The sequence below is a fragment of the Arvicanthis niloticus genome, chromosome 1 (genome assembly GCF_011762505.2).
Source record: "Arvicanthis niloticus isolate mArvNil1 chromosome 1, mArvNil1.pat.X, whole genome shotgun sequence".
Taxonomy (NCBI): domain Eukaryota; kingdom Metazoa; phylum Chordata; class Mammalia; order Rodentia; family Muridae; genus Arvicanthis; species Arvicanthis niloticus.
Genome location: NC_047658.1, coordinates 74436925 through 74458234, shown reverse-complemented (window position 1 = coordinate 74458234; position 21310 = coordinate 74436925). Strand labels below are relative to the sequence as shown.

The 21310-nt window shown below is 43.3% G+C and overlaps 2 protein-coding genes and 1 long non-coding RNA gene across 4 annotated transcripts in view; 2 read left to right on the top strand and 1 right to left on the bottom strand.

The window, feature by feature from the left end:
• Positions 1–629: 629 nt before the first annotated feature.
• Positions 630–12979, top strand: Hpx (hemopexin). The gene is made up of 10 exons (XM_034498334.2): positions 630–786; positions 918–976; positions 1057–1128; positions 1427–1545; positions 3923–4076; positions 4663–4875; positions 5144–5272; positions 12112–12242; positions 12326–12488; positions 12639–12979. Exons 1-10 carry the CDS (start codon positions 704–706, stop codon positions 12896–12898), a joined length of 1383 nt encoding a protein of 460 aa, XP_034354225.2. The 5' UTR covers positions 630–703; the 3' UTR covers positions 12899–12979.
• Positions 4661–21310, bottom strand: part of LOC143443459 (uncharacterized) — a 17836-nt gene continuing 1186 nt past the window's right edge. Inside the window, exon 2 of one of the 2 annotated variants that reach the window (XR_013112462.1) lies at positions 4661–5677. This is a non-coding gene — a long non-coding RNA (uncharacterized LOC143443459). The remainder of the gene's footprint in view (positions 5678–21310) is intronic. The other variant, XR_013112463.1, reaches the window with a different exon arrangement.
• The window catches only part of Apbb1 (amyloid beta precursor protein binding family B member 1), a 23603-nt gene continuing 23510 nt past the window's right edge, over positions 21218–21310 (top strand). The window contains exon 1 of the mRNA XM_034498276.2: positions 21218–21251. The gene's annotated coding sequence lies outside the window, so the exon portion shown is untranslated. The remainder of the gene's footprint in view (positions 21252–21310) is intronic.

Genomic DNA, 21310 nt, shown 5'->3' with positions numbered 1-21310 from the left:
GGTTGAATTTGAGACAGGGTTTGTATTATATGGCAATAGTGAGACAATAGCTCCAAAACAGTAGTCCAGAGATAAAGCTGAAAAGGTTTAGGCATATTCTCCAGAAAAGGCTTCCATACTTGGAACGAGTTCTCTTGAATATTTCTGAGGACATTCGTTTGTGTGTGCAGGCATTATAAAGTGCATATACGTGGCCATCTGTTTAGTTGCCTGGGCTTTAGTTGAGTTGGACCTGACACTTGATACATTCATTCCGTCCTCTTCTTTCCTCCTACTGTAGAGGTGAACAACATCGAAAGGCAAACCATTCATCCTATTCTGATTTATGAGCACCGCCACCTCTTGTCAGTATTCAAGAGAGTCTCACTGGATATCGGCCAGAAGACAAACAAGTCAGCAAAATAAAAACAAATTAAGAACAGGCCCAGGGATGGTAGAGTACTTGCCAACATGTAGAAAACCCAGGATTTCCAGCTGGAAATTTGCTGAAGGGGGTAGGGTTACTGCCGGGAAGATAGTCTTGGATTTAGGTTTCCTTTTAGACTTTGACCTTATTTGCTGTGATGTTATCTGCCAATATTGGCATAGTCAAGGTAGACAAATCGTTTTCAATAGGGTGGGAAGTGGGGGTGGTGCTGTTACCAGTTCTATATAAGTTCAGCCTCATGCCCAGTGCTGTCCTGTGTGGCCTTTGCAGCTCAGCATGGCTAGGACAGTAGTGGCACTAAATACCCTGGTGTTGCTGAGCCTGTGCTGGTCCCTGGCTGTTGCTAGCCCTCTTCCTACGTGAGTAGGGCTGCAGTTAGGGATAGAGGATTGTGGTCTGGGTTTTTGGGTGATGGGCCCAGTTTCTAGGTCACAAACTAAGGAAGAGGAGTAGGACCCAATGGACCCAGATTTCTGTCTGTTTTTTCTAGTGCCCATGGGAGAGTTGCTGAAGGTGAAAATGGGACCAAGCCAGACTCAGACACAATCGGTAAGACCCTAATTCCCCGAGTCTTTCTGTCTTCTATTGTGTCTGCATTTTAACATGTCACTGATATTTTTCTAACCCAGAACACTGCTCAGATACCTGGAGCTTTGATGCTACCACCATGGATCACAATGGGACCATGCTGTTCTTTAAAGGTAGTGGGGAAGCTGTGCATGTTGGTATATGCTAGCAAACCAGCCCTGGGAAGCCTGAGGTAGAGAACAGTAGTTCAAGACCAACGCAGGCTACATAGATGACTCTGTCTAAAATGCAAACAAACAAAAGAAGCTAAGGTTGGACTAGTTGGGCTTCTAAGCACAATCTCCTCAGAGGGCTCGTCACCTGTAGGAGGGCTCGGGGATTTTTATGAGGGTTTCAGTAACAGCTTATTTGAAACAGTCTAAATTTGTTGAGGGTTTGTTCTGGATCGCTCAGAGTGTGTTGGTTTTTCAGGGGAATTTGTGTGGAGGGGTCACTCAGGGACCCGGGAGTTAATCTCAGATAGATGGAAGAATCCCATCACCTCAGTGGATGCTGCATTCCGCGGTCCTGACAGCGTCTTCCTGATCAAGGTACTGCTGGGTCAAGAGAAGAGCTGGGCTGGAAAGGGCTGGAATGAGAGCCCCTCCCTCGAGTGTCCTTGGCACAGAGCCTGACGCGGCCCATTTTCTGCTGCCACAACAGAATATCTGATACCAGATCATTTCAATGAGTAGTATTTTACTTGGCTCACGGTTCTGGAATTTGGAAGTCCAGGGGCAGAGTGCTGGTATCTGGCAAGGGAATTCATGCTGTGTAATAGCCTATAGAAAGATGGTACCAAGGTAAGAGAAAGAAAGCATGAGAGTACAAGAAGGCTCCAAACTGGCTTTTATATGACCCATTCTTATGATAGCCAACCTACTTCCATTATGAGGCAGGTCTCTGATGAACTAACAAGGTCTTATTAGGCTCTGCTTCCCAGCACTGTTGCATGGGAACAAACTTTCCTACATATAACCTTCGAGGACACATTCAAACTATGGTTGAGTATTCTTGCTGATAGGTACAAAGTTTCCTACCCCTGTGCCATACCCTCCTAAAAAAGGAATCTTCCCACTCACTCCATGTCTCTCTGTGTGTGTGTGTTTGAGAGAGAGAGAGAGAGAGAGAGAGAGAGAGAGAGAGAGAGAGAACACCTGTTGGCAGGAAAAACCAAAGCCAATATCCAATAACTGTTTTTCATTCCTAATCTAGTTCTAGCTAGCCTTACTATTCCTAACTATTGCAATTTCTTTCCTTGGCTTCTATGATCCTATATTTGGTCTTGTTTATATGTGGGGCAAGTTGTTCCCAATGCAATGGCACCTGGCCAAGGGGACAAACAACTTTTGTTCATAAAGATCCAGGCCCCGGACCAAACTGCTCATAGGAAGAGAACTCCTAACTTGTCAGAGGGTGTGTCTGGTTGGGATGTCCCTAACCAACAACTTCATTTCCTCTCCTGCCTCTTTCCATATCCTCTTCTTAACAAGTATACTTGTTAGGGTTTCTATTGCTATGATGAAACACCATGACCAAAGGCAACTTGGGGAAGAAAGGGTTTATTTGGCTTATACTTACATTAACAGTTCATCAAAGGGATTGAGGACAAGAATGCAAACAGGACAGGGACCTGGAGGCAGGAGCTGATGCAGAGCCATGGAGGGGTGCTGCTTACTGGCTTGTTCCCCGTGGCTTGCTCAGCACGCTTTCTTACAGAACCTAGGACCACCAGCCTAGGGATTGCACTGCCCACAGTGGGCTGTGCCCTCTACCATTAATTAAGAAAATGCCCTACAGGCTTTCCTAGAGCCAGAACTTAAGGAGGCATTTTCTTAGTTGAGGTTCCCTCCTTTGCTGTGATTCTAGCTGTGTGAGGCTGACAGCATTGATTAGCACAATCAGTCCCAAAATGTCTGTTGTTTGGGGATCTACTCTGAGGCTTTTTATGTACTCTCCCTGGGTGATTTCAGCCACTGCCATGGCTTTGAGGGTTCTGTGCTCTAGATACCAGATCTGGATCACTCTCCTGAGCCTTGGAAATCGCTTTTCACTTTTTTTGTTGAAAAATCTGTGACTGAGCTTTCCCCCAAATACCTCAAATGCAGCATCCTCCTAAATAAATTTAGCATCTTTCTTACAAATCAACCTTTCCTCTGTGTTTCCTGTCTCAGTACTATTGTGTACCTGGGTACCATGTGCCAGGTGCATGTGGTCCTGAGAAAGCTGGCCTCGCTGTTTTCCTCCCCTGCCATGTTCACTGTGTACCAGTAGCATAAGTTTACACAAAGTCTTCTGAGTACTTTGTACGTGTTAGAGTCCTCTATGCTGCCGTCCTCCGGAAAATTCTCACTCATTTTTCAAGTCTTTGGCCATATACTTCCTCCCCACTCTGAAACTTTCTGGGACTTTTCCAGACGTAGTTAGACAACCCCCCATATTCTCAATGTGCTTTTGATATACTTTTTCATTTTGGTGGCTGAACGGCTGGGGATGTAGCAGTTAGTTGTTTTCAGGGGATCTTGTTATCCCTGGATGCTCAGTGCCTCTCGTAGCGCTGTAATAGTCATTCAGCATGTGTTTCTTGAACGAATTCATAAATAAATGGGCAAATGAATATATGAATGTGTGAGTGGTTAGAGGATAACTACTTGTGGATGTGCTTGCCAAAACTAAGAGAGCTGAAATTAAGTGTGCCACGGGAGTGTCTGGTTATACATAGCCAGGTGTATGTGCATTCTCAGTAAGGTGGCTTTATTTGTTGAGAGTATGTATTGTACAAGGGGTAACATGTTGTACTCCACCTGTGGACTGAAAATGCATGATGTTGTAAGGAGACACTGTATAAGCACAATGGAGCAAAGATGCATTTACATGCAGTGCATCTGGAGGTGAACAGCTCCCAAGACAGTGGTTTTTTGCATGCAGGAAGACAAAGTCTGGGTGTATCCGCCTGAAAAGAAGGAAAATGGGTATCCAAAGTTGTTCCAAGAAGAGTTTCCTGGAATCCCATACCCACCGGATGCAGCTGTGGAATGCCACCGTGGAGAATGCCAGAGTGAAGGTGTCCTCTTCTTCCAAGGTATAGCCACACAGGAAACCAAGCACAGAGATGGAGTCATGGTACACATGGTGATGGCAGAAGAGTCACTGTTGGCTTCATAAGGAAAGAAAATGGAACCATCAGTTACAGGCTAGAGGTCAAATAGACTAAAGAGTAGAAGTCATTCTAATGAAGGGACCTGGCCCAAATTCTCCCTTATTCCTTACGCCCTGGGACAGACTTGTGTTCCTTGGCCTTATGGTCTCACCAAGACTAATTCCTATTGACCTTCTAATATCCCTGACCTTGGCTCCAGAAACTCCACACTATTCCCTGCATAGCAAATTTGTCTTCGGCTTCCTTTCTTGTCTATATAATGCCTACCTCAGATTTTGGTTTGTTTCCTCTTTCTCTGACTTTCACCAACTCTTCCTATCACTGGGTTGGTCGTATGTACCTTGCTACTGGCTTTTGATGTATGGTCCATTTATTCAACTGCCTCCCTGCTATGCTTGTTTGTTCCATGTAGCCATCCACTGTATCTAGCCTATTCCTGGGCTCCAGTGCAAGCCCAGGGTATGCATACCCCAACTTTACTGAATGACTTTTGGTTTCTTGGCCATAGGTAACCGCAAGTGGTTCTGGGACTTTACCACAAGAACCCAAAAGGAACGTTCTTGGCCAGCTGTTGGGAATTGTACTGCAGCCTTGAGGTGGCTTGAACGCTACTACTGCTTCCAGGGTAACAAGTTCCTGCGATTCAACCCTGTCACAGGAGAGGTGCCTCCCAGATACCCTCTGGATGCCCGTGACTACTTCATATCCTGCCCTGGCAGAGGTAAGAAACCCTCAGCCCCTGGAACTGACTGGATTTTATCTGTGCTGTCTGAGCTTTCTGGCCTCATATATTCATCTCCCACCTTAACTCTGTGCTCCAGCATCTTAGGTGCGATTCTTCCCATTACCCTCCATCAGGGGAAGCCCACATTTCTCCTAGTGGTAGCTATCTCTTCATTTTCAGATCCTACTCTAACCCCAGCTCTCCCTGTAATGTGTTTGTGTGTGTCTGTGTGTGTTCATGTTCCCATTACCTGTTTCTCTTCCAGGCCATGGTAGACACAGAAATGGAACTGCTCATGGGAATAGCACCCATCCTATGTATTCACGTTGTAGCCCAGATCCTGGCCTGTCTGCACTGCTGTCTGACCATCGTGGTGCCACCTATGCCTTCAGTGGTGAGAGGCTGCCCCAAGATTCCCCAAGTCTACCCCTGTCTCACTCACTTGTGCCTGTTCTCTCTGACGTAGCCTCTCCACTTTCATCACCATGTCCTATTGTTTACCCCTTTGTATTTCACCTCTACTTACCATCCCTCATCTCCTCAGATGCATAGTTCAGCCTTATCACTCATCGTCCAGGCCTTCCTTCCATGTCTTCTATCTGTCTGCTTCTCAGTGTCATCTATGCCCCTGTCTGTGTAGTCTGTGGGCCCCTCCACCCACACTAATTTCTCATGTCTCTCTTGCTCTGCTGAGTCCTCTGACTGTCATTTGCTCTCTGGAGCTCTGTGTGTCCATGCCTGCTTGCATTCCTTGCTCTTTAGCATCTCAGTGTCACTTGGGGATGAGCTGTCTTCACTGCTAAGAAACAGAAAAGAAACATTGAGTACTGTAGACCCTTATGATGTAGCTTCAAAAAGAGTCCAAGCAAGAGACCCAACCTTGACATTTGTCATCAGTTGGTAAAAGCCATCTCATGACATCTGGGGACATATAACTCCTCAGGCTGGAGGTGACCAGCACTCCCTACACTGAGGACATCTCCAAAATGAGGAGGGAACCACCAAATTACATTCAACCTGAGATATATGCAGCAAAAGTGGCCTAACTGGCAAGGGCACAGAGAAATAGAAATACTTTTTTAGTTTCTAACTACTGAGAAAATATGACATGTTGTGAGTAACAAGTTCGACTGAAAATATACAACTACATGGACTATAGCTCAGCATGAATGCACACCTTAATGAAAACATACAGCTGCAATGAAACATACATGTTCTGACAATACAGATCTGAGCTCATTATATGTCATGGTAAGAACAGGTGGCAAACCGACATGTTGGGTAGGAATCCACTAGAAATTTAAGATTAGTAGCCTGAGAGTTAAAGTTTCATTTTCTAAGTGAGAGAAAGATGAGTCACATGACTCAAGCAGCATGGAGGTGGGATGGGGTGAGCGGGAATGGAGACAAAGAAAGCAGCCCTGAGGTCCCCTGCTGTGGGGAATTGCAGGCTGCTCTGAAAGAGGAGAATGAAAAAGCCTACTTCTTAGGGTAGATAACTGAGTGAACTTTGAATTTATAAAAATGGGATTGTTTGCCATTAGGAAAGATTTATACACAGATTTGTCTGAGTCACGTGGGGAATTTTGCCCATGGTTCGGAACTAGGAGAGGGAAAATTAGTCACTGACTCCAAGTAGAGAGAGCAGCGACAATAATTACCTGCTATAATCAGGTATTAATTGTAAATGTCTGTGGCCCCAGGCAGAGAGCCGAACTTACAGTAAGATGGTATGAAGATAGTTTGCTTTATTTCGACTTACAGGATACTCAAATTCTGTCCACGGGAATTCTGGGTTTAAATCCTGCTTTGACTAGCTGCCTGCTTATAAGCAGGTATGGATAGAAGAGTGAATCAGTTGTTTTGAAGATGGTATAAAGATATGTTGCTCTAATACGCCTCACAGGATACTCAAATTCTGTCTAACGTGGGCTCCACGGGAATCTTGGGTTATTATCCTGCTTGGCAGAATGGAAAGGGCCTAAGAATGGGCACATACAGTATTTTAGTTTACTTCATTTGTTTTAGATTGTTTCATTTTCTAAATGGGTGTGATTTTGAGTTTCGTGGTTATATTATTCCTCTAGGAGAGAGGTCAAAATAAAGGTTTTACTGGCTACTGGCTCAAGTATATGCTGATTTTGGAGAAAGGTTTTGTCTTTGTGTTTTTAGAAAAGGTGATTAGTGTCTATACATCTTCCAGAGTTATATGGATCAGATATGATGAAGGGAGACCCCCAGTGGACTAGATTCCAGAGAATCAAACCAAAAGGTTACCTTGATGATACTAAAATTTTGTTTTGAGATTTGTATATTACAGAATATACAGCCTTGGTGAGTCTCCTCATCAGACATGCTGAACTGACCTGCTTGAATTCTTGATGTCTTTCATTCTTGATGACATTCAGCCTAATCCAGTCAGGACACAGACATCAGAGACTAATACAATAGTTGGTGTGGCCTTCTTAAGGCCAATCAACTCCCCTATTTTCCCTGCCATTCCCCCACCTTCAAAATGTCTCAGTGCCCATGTTCAACTTGAAGAAGTTATGACGAGTCACCACCCCAGTTCCCTGGCTTTGGGGCTAGAGGGGATTATTATAGATTGTCTTTCTAGGAAATGTAGAAATGGTCATAATTGGAACAGGGAGAAAATAGCTAGAATTGATGGTATAGCCATAATCTCACTAGGTTGAAATCTTTATAATTGTTACTAAGTTGAAGTCATAATTTCTTAAATGGTACAGAATTTATTTTGATGCAAAAGCAAGGATTTCATTGGTATAAATTTCTTCTATTGATACAAAAATCTTAAATGAACAAGGCTTAGACCCAGTCCTTTATAGCTGTCATTATAAATTGATCTGAGATGATTAAGCCTGTGAGTTAAGGGTCAAATAGCAAATTCATGGCTTGGGTTTATTGTTAGGATGTTTTCAGATATTTTAATTAGAAATAGCTGAGAATAGTTAACAGAGAACAGTCCCGATTACTTTACATAAATAGTTGGTTTTCAAAAACATCAGAATCCACAGAATGTGACACTTAATGTTATTTATTCGCTTATTGTAGAGACAAGTCTGCTCCTGACAGCATCTCTTTCTTAGATTCAAAGAAGAAATTGAGCATCAATGGTGTTGCTCCAACTGTGGTGAGACAGCCACTAGGCAAGAATTGCCTCATTTCATCTATAGACAAAATACTGTCCAGAAAAAGGACACAAGTTACAGGTTAGGACAGCTTAGTTCTGTCAAGACAGAATAGGCTCATCCTTAATAACTCCTGTCTTTCAAAGGTCTGTCAGATAGTCCTGGGCCAGAAGGCTGAAAGACAGATGCTCCAACTTCCTGACTTACTAGGGCCTTATAGATAGGCAGGTTGTCTCTACAATTTGTCTCAGTTCTAGAAGCTGTGTTAGGCTTCCTATATATTTTCAGTTAATGTTGGTCATTCTCAGATTTCTGATGGGGTTGAAAGACTACTTATAGTCTCATAGCCAACCCAGGCTATTTACTTTGAGAGAACGGATTTGAGAGGATGGTTTTCAGATGGCATACAATCTAAAGCCAAGTCATAAGTTAGGTGTAGAATTATAAGTTTTTTAAGTTAGGATAGATGACAGTGTTATATTTTATTGACAAAAATGATGGACTGGGTGTCAGGTCTATCTTGTACTTTATAAATTACAAAATGGTAATAGTTGTGCTCAATTTATATCTTGAGATATGAGACTCTTTTAAGTGAACAGAAAAGGGCAAATGTTGTGGGTGGGCCTGGTGCTGTTTGTATTTTTATGCTAATTCTGCTCTCCTGGGAGGGGCTGCGGACAAGGAGTGAGTCGTGTACCTAAGTGACTTCTTGTGAACAAATCCCCTAATGAATAAAGGAGCCAATCATTGGGCGAGTAGGAGGGACTTCCGGGTTGGAGGGAGGAAGCAGGAGGGAGTGCTGACTTATGGATTTGGGATAGTGTCAGGGTAAGGTGTACCTACTAGTTTCTCCTGGTTTATGGGATTTGAGGATTCGCCACTGGAGGATTTAGATTTAATTTGGCTTACAAGATTAGCATTCTACTTGTTGCACCCAGAGATTGAGTTACCATTGTTTCTGAACTAAGTTTATGTGGTGTTTTGCTTTTTGCAGAGACTTGACTGAGTTCAAGAGAGAAAGGTGCAGCAGCAAAGCATGGGTTTGCCTGATGTGCATCACAAAGGCCTTGGGGGTTTTGAAGCTCGGGGCTGGCGTGGTAGTGACCCACCAGAGGGAGCATAGCCAGTTGGGTGGAGAGATTTTGTAGCTCTGGTGCCATGTGGTCCACTGGTGCTGGAAATAGCTTGGGAACTGCCACTCGTTTTTAATACTTCCTGCAACATAAGAGTCAAGAGAGTATGCATCTATAGTGAGTGTATAAGATCACTGGGGAGTAGAGAACCACAAAGTAAGTAAGTGTGTGTATGTGTGTGTGTAAGAGACAGAAGAGGGGGTGAGAGAGAGAGAAGCAGAGATCAATTGGAACATCCTAGGTTTGGAATACCAAACAGGACACAGGACCTAATGAATATGTCAGAAAGACAATTGAATTTGAGCCTAAAGTTCAAAGGAGAGGTCCGTCTGAAACAGAGTTCACAGGTGTCCTCAGCATATTTGTGAGAACACCAAGAGAATTAAGGGCATTTAGAGAAGAAAAGAGGACAAAATAGGGACTCTGATCCTTTAGATATAAGATGAAAGAGGATAAGTAGTGCATTGGATGAGTCTAAAATCAAAGCCAAGATTTTTTTTTTTACGTTTAATGAAGAAGGGATGGTTAGGATTTTCACTCAGCTGGTAGAGATTGCTCCCATGCACAGAGCTCTGGACTAGATCCCCAGTGCCATATAAATTGGCCATGGCAGGTGAAGGCACAAGGATCAGAAGTTCATGACGGCCACCCACGGCTCTATAGCATACATGAGATCTGAAACCCTGTCTCAAAGGAAAAAGGAGCAGTGAGCACTGAGCTGCTGAGAGCCATTACCTCTGGAGGACAGTGCTCACCTTGATAGGAACGATTTCATTGGAGGATAGAAACACAGGTATAATTACAGGGTAATGAGGGAAAGGGAGGGAAATGGGAGCCTTTTTTATGAATAAATATTTACTGGGTACTGTCTTATCAACATACATTTTTAAATCTATAGAAATGAAAAAAAAAGTTGACAAACATATTAGGAGTTGAACAGAATAGTGAACTTAGCTATCCCCATGTTAAGTTAGAAAAACAATGTACGTTTAAAAAAGTAAAATAAATCAGAACTACTACTACGTGGAAACTTTTAGTCTCCACAGGCCCTACATGCATGCACTGTTCACGTACCTACATGGGATCACACACATACACATACATTACAAAACAAAAATCCTCAAAATGTACTCTTCTAATTGTGCTTCCTAGTAGTCACTAGCTGAATAGCTCTCAGATGTCAAACTTATATTTAAACCTGTTAATGTATTTAGTAGTCATTTTCATTTATAGTTCATTGATTACTCCTATTTCTTCTTTTCAAACAGTGTGATTTTATTATCTCTGAATATCAGTATTTATTATTATTGAAATGTATAGCTAGGGACTTTTATATTTGGTAATCTTGTTGCTCAGTACAGATCCCTGGCACCATGTCTCCAGGACTCTCCCTGTTTTGTCACATAGTCATAGGAAGCTTCATGCCCTCTTGAACATCCTGTAACTGTCGATCAGTGTATAGATAGGAAAGAATGGACAAGGGTCTCCACCAAAAAGTTTTCATTTTTAATCAAGGCAGGAAATCATTCTCAGAAAAGTCTAGCATTTTTACTGTAACGTTTCATTGAGAATTTGGTCATCCATTCTAACCCTAAATAAATTACTTAAAAGAAAAATTCGACAGCACTAATCTTTTCAGTTTGGTAGTTCCAACTACCAGACAGTTCAACATTTTGCGTAAACATACCAAAGCCCTTGATATTTCAAAACATGAACTCATCATCTTACAATGCAGTCTCTCTGAACAGTTCCTGTCTAATTGATGATTCCTGTATATACTCATTAGCTAAGATAAGGTGTTTTTATTACCACCCATGTTTATAACAAAATAGGGAGATTCTATGCAACTAATTCTTGTGCCCCTCATCCCAGAACATCTTTTTCATCCATGCACAGTTAGGTGATTTGTGGCAAGTTATATCATTTGGTTGGGATATCATCTCTAATTTTTTATTAGCATGATCTCTTACTTTTTATCTTGCCCTTTTCTTTTTCTTTCTTTTTAAAACTTGTTCATTGCTTTTATTTGCTTTGCTTTTAATCTGCAGCATTTTTTTTCCTTTATTGGATATTTTCTTTATTTACATTTTGAATGTTATCCCCTTTCCAGGTCTCCCCTCTGGAACTCCCTGTCCCATCCTCCCTCCCCCTGCCTCTATGAGGGAACTAAAATAGAAGTCTTAATTTTTCTTATAAGATTTATTTATTTTAGGTATTTAAGTACACTGTAGCTGTCTTCAGACATACCAGAAGAGGGCATCATATCCCATTATGGTTGTGAGACACCATGTGGTTTCTGGGAATTGAACTCAGGATCTCTGGGGGAGCAGTCAGTGCTCTTACCTGCTGAGCCATCTCTCCAGCCCAGAGTCTTACATTCTTTTAATATGTTATTATCATAATAAAAGAGATTGGAGAGATTGCTCAGTGAGTTAGGATGCTAGCTGCTAAGTGAGGAACTGAGTTTGGATTCTCCAGGATCCATATAAAAAGCCAGATAAACCAGGATGTACAACTGTAACCCCATTACTGTTGGGGTATAGAGACAGAGGATTATTGGGGCTTGCTGGCTACCAGCCTAGCTCTAGAGTCAGTGAGAGATCTAGTTTTCAAGAGAATGGGGCAGAGGATGATAGAACAGGACAGCTGACATCCTTCTGTGTCCTCTACACACATACATGACTGTATGTGTCCCTCATACACATGTGCATGTGCCTTACTTGCATACACCACCACACTTGCAGAAGCCTGGTCTGCTGTTCTGCATGATTTCCTTTCTATCAGGCCCCTGCTAGCCCCAGCACCAATGGCTCTCCTCTCACTCTGCCTCTTCCTTCTTGGCCCCTGGATGCATTCCATTTCTCTCATGACTCAAACTTGCACCCACTGTCTGTCCCTTCACCACAAAAGCCTTTATCACCAGCACTAGCGCTACCTCTGATGTCTCACAGGCTCCCACTACTGGCGTCTGGACTCCAGCCGTGATGGATGGCATAGCTGGCCCATTGCTCATCACTGGCCTCAGGGTCCTTCAACAGTAGATGCTGCCTTTTCCTGGGATGATAAAGTCTATCTGATCCAGGTGTGTATTGGGACAAAGGCTTAAACTGGAAACACGGACAAGGCTATACAGGTTTATGTTGATTGCTCTCCTTTGTTTCCTAGGGCACTCAAGTATATGTTTTCCTGACTAAGGGAGGCAATAACCTAGTAAGTGGTTATCCAAAGCGGCTGGAGAAGGAACTTGGGAGCCCTCCTGGGATCAGCCTTGAGACCATAGACGCAGCCTTTACCTGCCCTGGTTCTTCCAGGCTCTATGTCACATCAGGTGAGGTGTCTGTCAGTACTAAGGGGTATCTTGTTTTTCTAACTCTTCATGGCATAGATGACCAGGAGGGCATGAGAAGAGCTAATTCAAGATTTGCATAATTTAGAATGCAATATGTTAACTATGTTAAGTTTGTTGTCTTCTTCCCAGGACGGCGGCTTTGGTGGCTGGACCTGAAGTCAGGAGCCCAGGCGACATGGACAGAGCTTTCCTGGCCCCATGAGAAAGTTGATGGAGCCCTTTGTTTGGAAAAGTCCCTTGGCCCCAACGCATGTTCTTCCAATGGTCCCAGCTTGTACCTTATCCACGGGCCCAATTTGTACTGCTATAGCAGTATAGACAAACTGAATGCAGCCAAGAGTGTCCCTCAGCCCCAGAAAGTGAACAGCATCCTCGGCTGCAGTCAATAAAAAGCCCTGATGGGAATTAGCCCAGCCCAGCCCACCTCTCCATTTTCATCCTAATAAACCCAGATGGTTTCGTCACTTGAATCATGGAGTGTTAATAATGAAGCAAACTTCTTTATTTGTATTGAAAAGTTATCAACTCCTTTAAAATATTTATTATTTTATCATTTTTAAAAGAATATGAACATGTATGGGTATGTCCATGTGAGTGCAGGGCCCGCAGAGGTGGGAGGAGTTGGATCCCCTGGAGCTGGAGTTACAGGCAGTTATGAGCTGCCCACGTGGGTGCTAGGGATCAAATGTGGATCCTAGTCAAGAGCAATGCACACTCTTAAAAGCTGAGCCATCTTTCCCATTGAAGCAGCTATTCTTTTGAGACTCCTGAGCTCAAAAGAGGCTGTCGGAAACAGAGAGAAGCCTGTTGAATGCAAACCATAAGCCTTTCACTGCTTGCTTTTCCTTTTATTTCTTCTGACCCTACTGATCCTTCTCCTCCTCTTGCTCCTCCTCCTCTGTTCTTTTTCTGGCAGGATCTCTTGAAACCTGGACTGGCTTCATGTTCAAACTCCCCATGTAGCAAAGGATGTCTTGGAACATCTCTAATCCTACTGTCTTGACCTTTCCAATGCTAAGGTTACAGCATGTACCACTATGCCCAGGTTTTGCCATGCTGGAGATTAAACCGGGTTCTTGATGAATGCTAGACAAGCACTCCACCAACTAAGCCACCTTCCCAGCCCAGAACATGATTTAGTCTAATCTATCTACACATAGTGAGAAAAAAGACCAGAGTAGAAAGAGAAACTTTTGAGTATGCACAGCATGTAAGAGAGCTTAGACTCTAACCTAACCTGCAAATGGTTCACAAGTGGCCCTTGGGCATCAGGAGCTACAGGGCTTAGGGAACCTACACTCTTAGAAGTGAGTTGGCTTGGAGTTGTCATGGAATGTCTTCTGTGGGTGGGTAGGTGGGTGGATGGCTCAAGTTGTAGTTCTGGCAGAAGTCAGCAGTCAAGATTTTATTGCCTTGAGTTAATTAAGCACAAGTGGAATGAAGACAAAGCTGAAAATAAGCACACCAGTGTGCAGCAGTGGCAGGCTGGAGACAGAGGAGTGACTGAAAGCTGGACAGTGAGATGCATGAACAGAATCAGCCTCTGGGGCATCTGCTGGAGCTATGTACAGTCTGCCAGCAAGGGTGGTCTGATCCCCCTTTATCCTCCACTGTGTTTTCACCCTAGAGGCCAGCAGATGCCTCCTGCACAGAAGGCATAATGCTTGCTTCTTTTCTGCTCAGAAACCAACAAAAAGGGTTAGACTTCAAACTTACACCCACCGGGTTAGAGAGTTCTGACAAGTGGATCTCAGCTGAGAGTCCCTTTCCCTTCCAAATTCAGCTGAGATTTGGGGTTGGTTTGTTTCAGAGCCTAAAATTAAATAAATAATAATAATAAAAAAACCCTAAAATTCTAGCTAGGAGGGATGGGGGTATTTGTTTTTTGTTTGTTTGTTTGCCTTTTAATTTTATTATATGAGTTTGGGTGTTTGGCCCATGTGTATGTTGGTACACCACGTGCATGCCCAGTGCTGGTGGAGGACAGAAGAAGACAGCTGATCCCCGGGGACTGGAATTACTAGACAGTTGTGAGCTGCTACTTGGGTGCTGAGAATTGATCCTGGATCATCTGGAAGAGAAGCTAGTAATTTTAATTGCTGAGCCATCTCTCTAGCCTCAAAGTGGAGGTTTTAGTCTGAATATCTATGTCCTATTCTCTTTGACTTCTTCAAAATGGCCATACTGTTGCACCTGGCACAGGCCTGTGCTGTGATCCCACTTACTGGAGAGATTGGGTGGCAGGAGGATCACTAAGCCATCGATTGCCACCTGGGCTACAGAATGAGTTTGAGGCCAGTCTGGGCAACATAGCAAGACCTCTTTTTCAAAATAAAAATAAAATAAAATAAAATGATGGTTGGGGATATAACTCAGTGGTAGAATGCCTGTCTAGCATGGTATATGCATAGTTTTGAATGTGTGGACATGTATGTAGGTGCATGTGCATGTTGTGTGGGTGTGCATGTGGAAGCCCAAGGTCAAGGTCAGGATTCATCCCGGATCACTCTTCCTGCTTACAAGTGAGGTAGGCTCTCTCGGTCAAACCCAGCACTCAGGGCTATTCTTGCCAGCTCTCAGTCCACCTGGCCTCTATCCACCAGCATTTATCAACTGGGTTTCTGGTGATGCCATATCAGGTTCTCATGTTTGTGGAGCAAGCACTTTAACCCCTGAGTCTCCAGCTCCTCTCTCTGCCATTCTTATGACCATTGTCTGCCACCCTCCTCACTGTGTCCTCTTGGTGGCAAACGTTTTGTACACAGATGTTCCCCACTTCAGCTGCTCTTCAGCACTCACAACTGTTTTGCCTGTGAAGAAATCTCTGAGTCCAGCATCCCATGTTCGAGCCCAAGCTCTATCCTGCTTCCACGCACACACTCCATCCCCACCCTTGCTTCTCCTCTCTTCCTTCCTTCCTGTCTTCTCTGCTCTGAAAATCATTTTCTCCACCCGGGATTGATCATGTGAACTGCTCTCATTTCTCTGCCTCCCTGTCACTTTTATCTAGATATAAAATTGAGAAGGAAATAAAACACCAAGCTAGAGGTCAGAGGAAGGGAACGTCAGAATTGACATGTCTGACTTCAAACCCCAGCCAACCCTTTTGACTCTCTGTTGAGAAACCTAGTTTTTCTGAGTTGTTTTATGTTTGTTTGGGTTTTGGAGATAGGGTCTTATATGGCCCAGGCTGACCTTAAACTCTCTTTGTAGCTGAGAGTTACCTTAAACTCCCTTTTCTTCTGTTTCCACCTTCCAAGTGCTGGGATTACAGACTAGGAGTGTGTTGCACCAATCATTATATAGTGTGGCTGCAGAAACCACTCTGGAAATTCCGAGTAGATGAGAATTTAAAGCAAAAAAAAAAAAAAAAAAAGTTGTTATAAAGTTCAGGTTTGGGGATGGCTGTGGGGGAGAACAGCATCACCCAAACACTAAGAAGCTGATTGCCAACTGTGGCTTAGAGTAGCAAAACAGAGTGGAGGTCTTGTCCAAAGATGCAGAACCTGGGGCGAACACATCTAGACTGCCTTGTATTGCCAGTGCTTCTGGATCCATCCCTATGTCTGTTATGTAGGAACCACTGCTGATGTGTCTAGACACATCAAGAGAAAAGGAGGGAGAGATTTTCCTTCCCTTCACCTTCAGACTTAACTGAAAAAGGAGCCGACAAGGAAATTCGAGAGCTCTGTTTTTCAGATCCTGGGCTTAGGTGATACAGAGGGGATTACGGAGAAATGAGGGCAGGAATGAGCAGCAGCAGGTGAAATCTGCCATAATTACACTCATCACAACTCCTCAGTTGTAAAAAACAAAACTTGAAGTTATAGAAGCAGTGAGAGAATTTGTTGGTTTACGTGGCTGACAACTATGACTTCAAGCAAAGGTAAGTATAGATATTAAGTTGATATTGTCAGGCCCCTCTATCCTCAACCCTCCTCCTCTTTCTCCCTCCCCCCTTCCTCCCCCTCCTCCTTTATTCAGATTGGCCTCATTGTGAGGAAAGGCACCACCTTCTTAGTGGCAAGATGCTGCCAAGCTTACCCTGTGCTTGATAGTTTCAGGAAAATCGCTGGGCCTGATTTCCATGTTCTTCTTTGGTCATGTGCCCATCTCTGAATTGATCACTATGGGAGATTAGTTCTGAGTTTGGAGTCTACTGTGAAGTGGGTTGTGTGACTAAGACCCCATATAAATAAAGAACAGGAAGGGTGGGTCTCTAAAGCACCCCTTTCCCAGACAGTTTCATAACTGAGTGTAGGAGTGCTGGAAAATCTGCTACTAGTAAAACGAATTAGACATAGGAGTGGGGTTTCTGGGTTTGAAACAATCTCTGTTTCTGGTTAGTTTGTTTCTTTATGTGGGGGCTGGATAGAAGAAGGGTCAGCAGTTAAGAGCATGTAATACTTTCCTAAAGAACCTGAGTTTGGAACCCAGAACCTACGTCAGGCAGCTCACAGCAACCTATAACTCATGCTCCTAGGCATGCAGAGCTCCCTTCTGGCCTTAATCCTTTCCCAGTACACAAAAATAAAAGTAAATGTGACCCAGATGTGTTGGTTCAAATCTTTAATCCCTGCACTCGGGAGGCAAAGACAGCTGGATCTCTGAGTTCAAGGCTAGCTTGGTTTACAGAGTGAGTTCCAAGACAGCCAGCACTACAGCACTACAAGAAAGCATATGTGTCTGTGTAAGTGTATGCCACATATACAAGGCTATGCATAGAGGCCAGACAAGTAGGATCCCCTGGAGCTAGAATTACAAGTGCTGTGAGCATCCTAATATGAGTTCTGGGAACCAAACTCGGGTCTTTTGCAGAAGCAGCAAGCATTCTTAACCACTAAGCCATCTCTCTAGACATCCTCTCCTAATTTTTTTTTTAGTTTTTAAATTTATAAAAAATATTTTGAATCAGGGTCTAGATATGTAGCCCTGACTGGCCTCCAAATTGAGATCCTCTTGCCTCTGTCTCCCAAAAGCTCTGTCTTTAGTTTCTTGAGGAATCTCCATTCCACAAAACTAGAATCTTTAAGTTTTTTTTTTTTTTTTTTTGATTTAATTTTTGCACATAAGGGTGTTTTGGTTGCATGTGCCTGTGCACCACATACATGCAGTGCCCTCAGAGACCAGAAGAGGGCATCAGATCCCCTGGAATTGGAGTTACAGATGGTTGTGAGACACTATGGGTGCTGGGGTTCACTAGATGAGCAGCCAATACTCTTAATAGCTGAGCCATCTCTCCAGTCTCCCAAACCAAACTCACATTTTTTTTCTTTTGAGATGGGGTCTCTCTATATGACCCTGGCTGTCCTGGAACTTAATATGTAGAGTTCTGCTTGCCTCTTCTTCAGTGCTAAGGTTAAAGGCTACATCCTATACCTGGCTCCAAATCGAACTCTATGCTCTAGTCTATGCTCTGGTTTCTACCTCTTGTTTCTTCCAAGCTTCTCACATGGAGGGCCTTCACTTAGTTACCTACATTCTGTTTGCTCAGTTCACCACACTGGACCCCTCAATTTGCTGCTGATGTGGAACAGACTATGGGGGTTCACGACCTTCATCATGCTGAATTCAAAGAATTCTGTTTTTTGCTTTGACCTTATTGGAAATCTTTGCAGCAGTTGATGCTGTTGACCGTTTAATAGTCCTTGAATTCCTTCCCTTGGATCTTATCCATGATGTTACTTTCTCTCAATTCCTCTCTTACTCTCAAGTTTCTTCTTGGCTTCCTTTCCTTTCCTGTCCTGTCCTCTCCCTTGCTGGCTCTCTAAGCCCTGGCATTTCTCAAGTTCAGGTCTCAGGCTTTTGTCTTTTTACCTTAGTGCTGTTGTGGGTTAGGATTTCTTTTTGTTTGTTTTTTTGAGGCAAGGTTTCTCTGTGTAGTCCTGGCTGTCCTGGAACTTGCACTGTAGACCAGCCTCAAACTCACAGAGATCCTCCTGGCTTTGCCTCCCAAATGCTGGGATTAAAGGTATGCACCACCACCACCCAGCTAGGATAGTTCTATTGAGGTGTCTTGAAGTTCTTGCCAGGCCTTGAATCTGGTTTCTGAATTCCACCCCATGTACTCCACAAGAATATTTTATTCTATAGATTTTCTAAATAAAGGCTACCACCTACTAGTACTGGAGTTTATTACTTCAGATTTTAAAAAAGTATATTTTTAATGAAAAGATAAAATATAAAATCAACATTTCACCAAGTGGTGGTGGTGCATGTCTTTAATCCCAGCATTTTGGAAACAGCTGCAGGTGGATCTCTGTGAGTTTGAGGCCAGCCTGGTCTACAGAGTGAGTTCCAGGGCAGCTACACAGAGAAATCCTTTCTTAGAAAACAACAACAACAAAACAAAGTAAACAAACAAAACCCTTAATATTTGGGCTGGTGAGATGGCACAGCAGGTAAAGGCTTGGTGCCAGGCCTGATGACCTGAGTTCTATACCTGGGACCCACACAGTAGAAGGAGAGGAAGGAGAGAACCAACTCTTGCACACTGTCTCCTGAATTACCATAAGCACCATAGCATTCATGAACTCCCATACAAATATGCACATACAATAGATAAGTAAAAATGTTTCTGTAAATAAGTAAAAATGTAATAAAACCCCCAATATTCGTGTATTAATTTATTTTTAATATAAATGATAACTTTGTTCTTCTATATAGATGACGTATGTGGGCACCGACTGCCACATAAAACCAATTGGCTGGTCTATCATATTTAATATCGTAACTCCATTATTCACTGAGTATGGTGGCATGTGCTTATAATCTCAGTTCTTGGTATGAGTGGGGGACCCAGCAATCCCAGGAGGCTCAGGAGACTAAGAACAGCCTCAGCTACACAGTGAGTTCCAGGCTATCCTGGGCTGCAGAGAAAGTGACTCTAGATAGATCTGTTTCTGATCAATCTTTCCTTCTAGTTTCAATGTAATAACTAGAGCAGATTGTTACCTGAGAGGGGCTCACATTGATCAGAACCACACAGCATCCATAGCATTTCATAGGGTAAGGATTGATCTTAGAGAACACAACAAGATGAGAGAGAAGAGCAGAGAAAGGGAGAGGGCAGGATGCATACTGATTCTGTGTAGGTCAGAAGGTTTTGTAAGCCTAGGAGTAGATAAGGAATTCAGGAAGACTGTGTAAATCTAACACACCAGGACACTACCTGTATGAAGGTATGCATCTTTTTCTTTTTTCATACTCTAGCTAAGTTTAAATGAGAATCCCTCCCCGCCACCACATAAGGCTCATAAAATTGAACACTTGGTCCACAGTTGGTGGAACTGCTTGGGAAGAGTAAGGAGGTGTGGCTTTGTGGGAGGAAGTGAGCCAGCTTTGAGGTCTTAAGACTTGACACATTTCTGTTAGTTTTCTGTCTTGTGGTTGTGGACCAAGGAAAGCTCTCAGCTAGTTTGTCAGCACCACGCCTTCCTGCCCGCTGCCATGTGGTGATGAGCTTCCATCCCTCTGGAATGAGGCCAGCCTGGTTTACAGAGAAACTTGTAGGACAGCCATGGCTAAACAGAAAAATCCTGTCTTGAAAACAAACAAACAAACAGAAAATAAACAAACAAAAAAGAAAAGAGAAAGAAAGAAAAATAACCAATGTACACTCTCCACTCTCATCAGATTGTCCAAGTCTGTGATTATCTGAAAATATTTCCCGAATACCTCAGCCTCTTGTTCAATGAGATTTGAAGAGAAAAATTTTAGTGGGCCATTTTACCACAGTGAGTGGTATTTCTGACTTTTCTCACTAGTCAAAGCAAAAATCTACAAGTCATTTTCTGCCATGTCCCCAATCCAATGCCCAATTAATTAACTGATCACTAATTTCTGTGAATTCTATCTCTTGAATTTATTGAACCTATGCAATTTTCTCCATGCCTAATCCCACTGGTGTGGTTCTCAGTCGTTATGCTCCACCTTAGACGCCTTAATTGGTCTCCACCCTTCCAACATTGACCTTCTATCTGTTCTCCCTCAGCATCCACACAATCACATCTGCCATTCTCTTGCTTCACACTCTGATGACTTTCTACTAAACGTTCAGAACTGATTGTGGAAGGCTCAACTTGATTTGACACAATTTCATCTCTTCTGTCATTCTTCTGTACTGCCACACTTGCCTTAGTCTGTTTTCTGAGGTTATAATTAAATACCACAGATGGGGTGTTTACTGATATTTCTGGAGTCTGAGACGTCCAAGATCAAGGACAAGAACTTCACGAGGTTCAACTTGATGTTAGGCTTCTGTGGGGGTCTAAGATGGCACAGGGCATTATATGGTAAGGAGCAGGAAGTGCATAGAAGAGACACAGACAAACTAGCTTTTATACTAGACCTGTTTTCCACACAACCCTATATGAACAAGCCAGAGATTGATAACGTAAACCTGCATTAAGATTGTGTTTGTGTGTACTTTTCCACTTCAGGGAAATTCCTTAGAATATAAACATAAGATGAAATAAAATTTAGATTTGGACACTGTTAGACTTAGATGCATCCCCAGTTGTTCAGTATTATTCCCACAGCTCTGGGGATAATACTTTTAGGGTTTCTGCCCCTCTTTATTCTTGATGGTCAGGGATCTGACCACTAAGACCTGCCTCACTGCCCACACAGGGCCTGCAGCGAATAGGAATATACCCAAGTGCAGCATTTCTATATATTTTCCACTCACATTCTCCACTTGGTCCTTTTCTCGGAGTTCATTTCTACCGGAGAGCGCGAGCGGTATGTATGTTGGGGGCGGCGGGGGCGGGTGGGTTGGGGAGTGGGCACTGTGTCACAGC

Coding starts and splice junctions, on each gene's coding strand:
- Hpx (XM_034498334.2), top strand. CDS start 704: ATGGCTAGGACAGTAGTGGCACTAAATACCCTGGTGTTGCTGAGCCTG. Junction 977..1,056: donor GCCAGACTCAGACACAATCG/GTAAGACCCTAA, acceptor TTTCTAACCCAG/AACACTGCTCAGATACCTGG. Junction 4,876..5,143: donor CATATCCTGCCCTGGCAGAG/GTAAGAAACCCT, acceptor TTTCTCTTCCAG/GCCATGGTAGACACAGAAAT.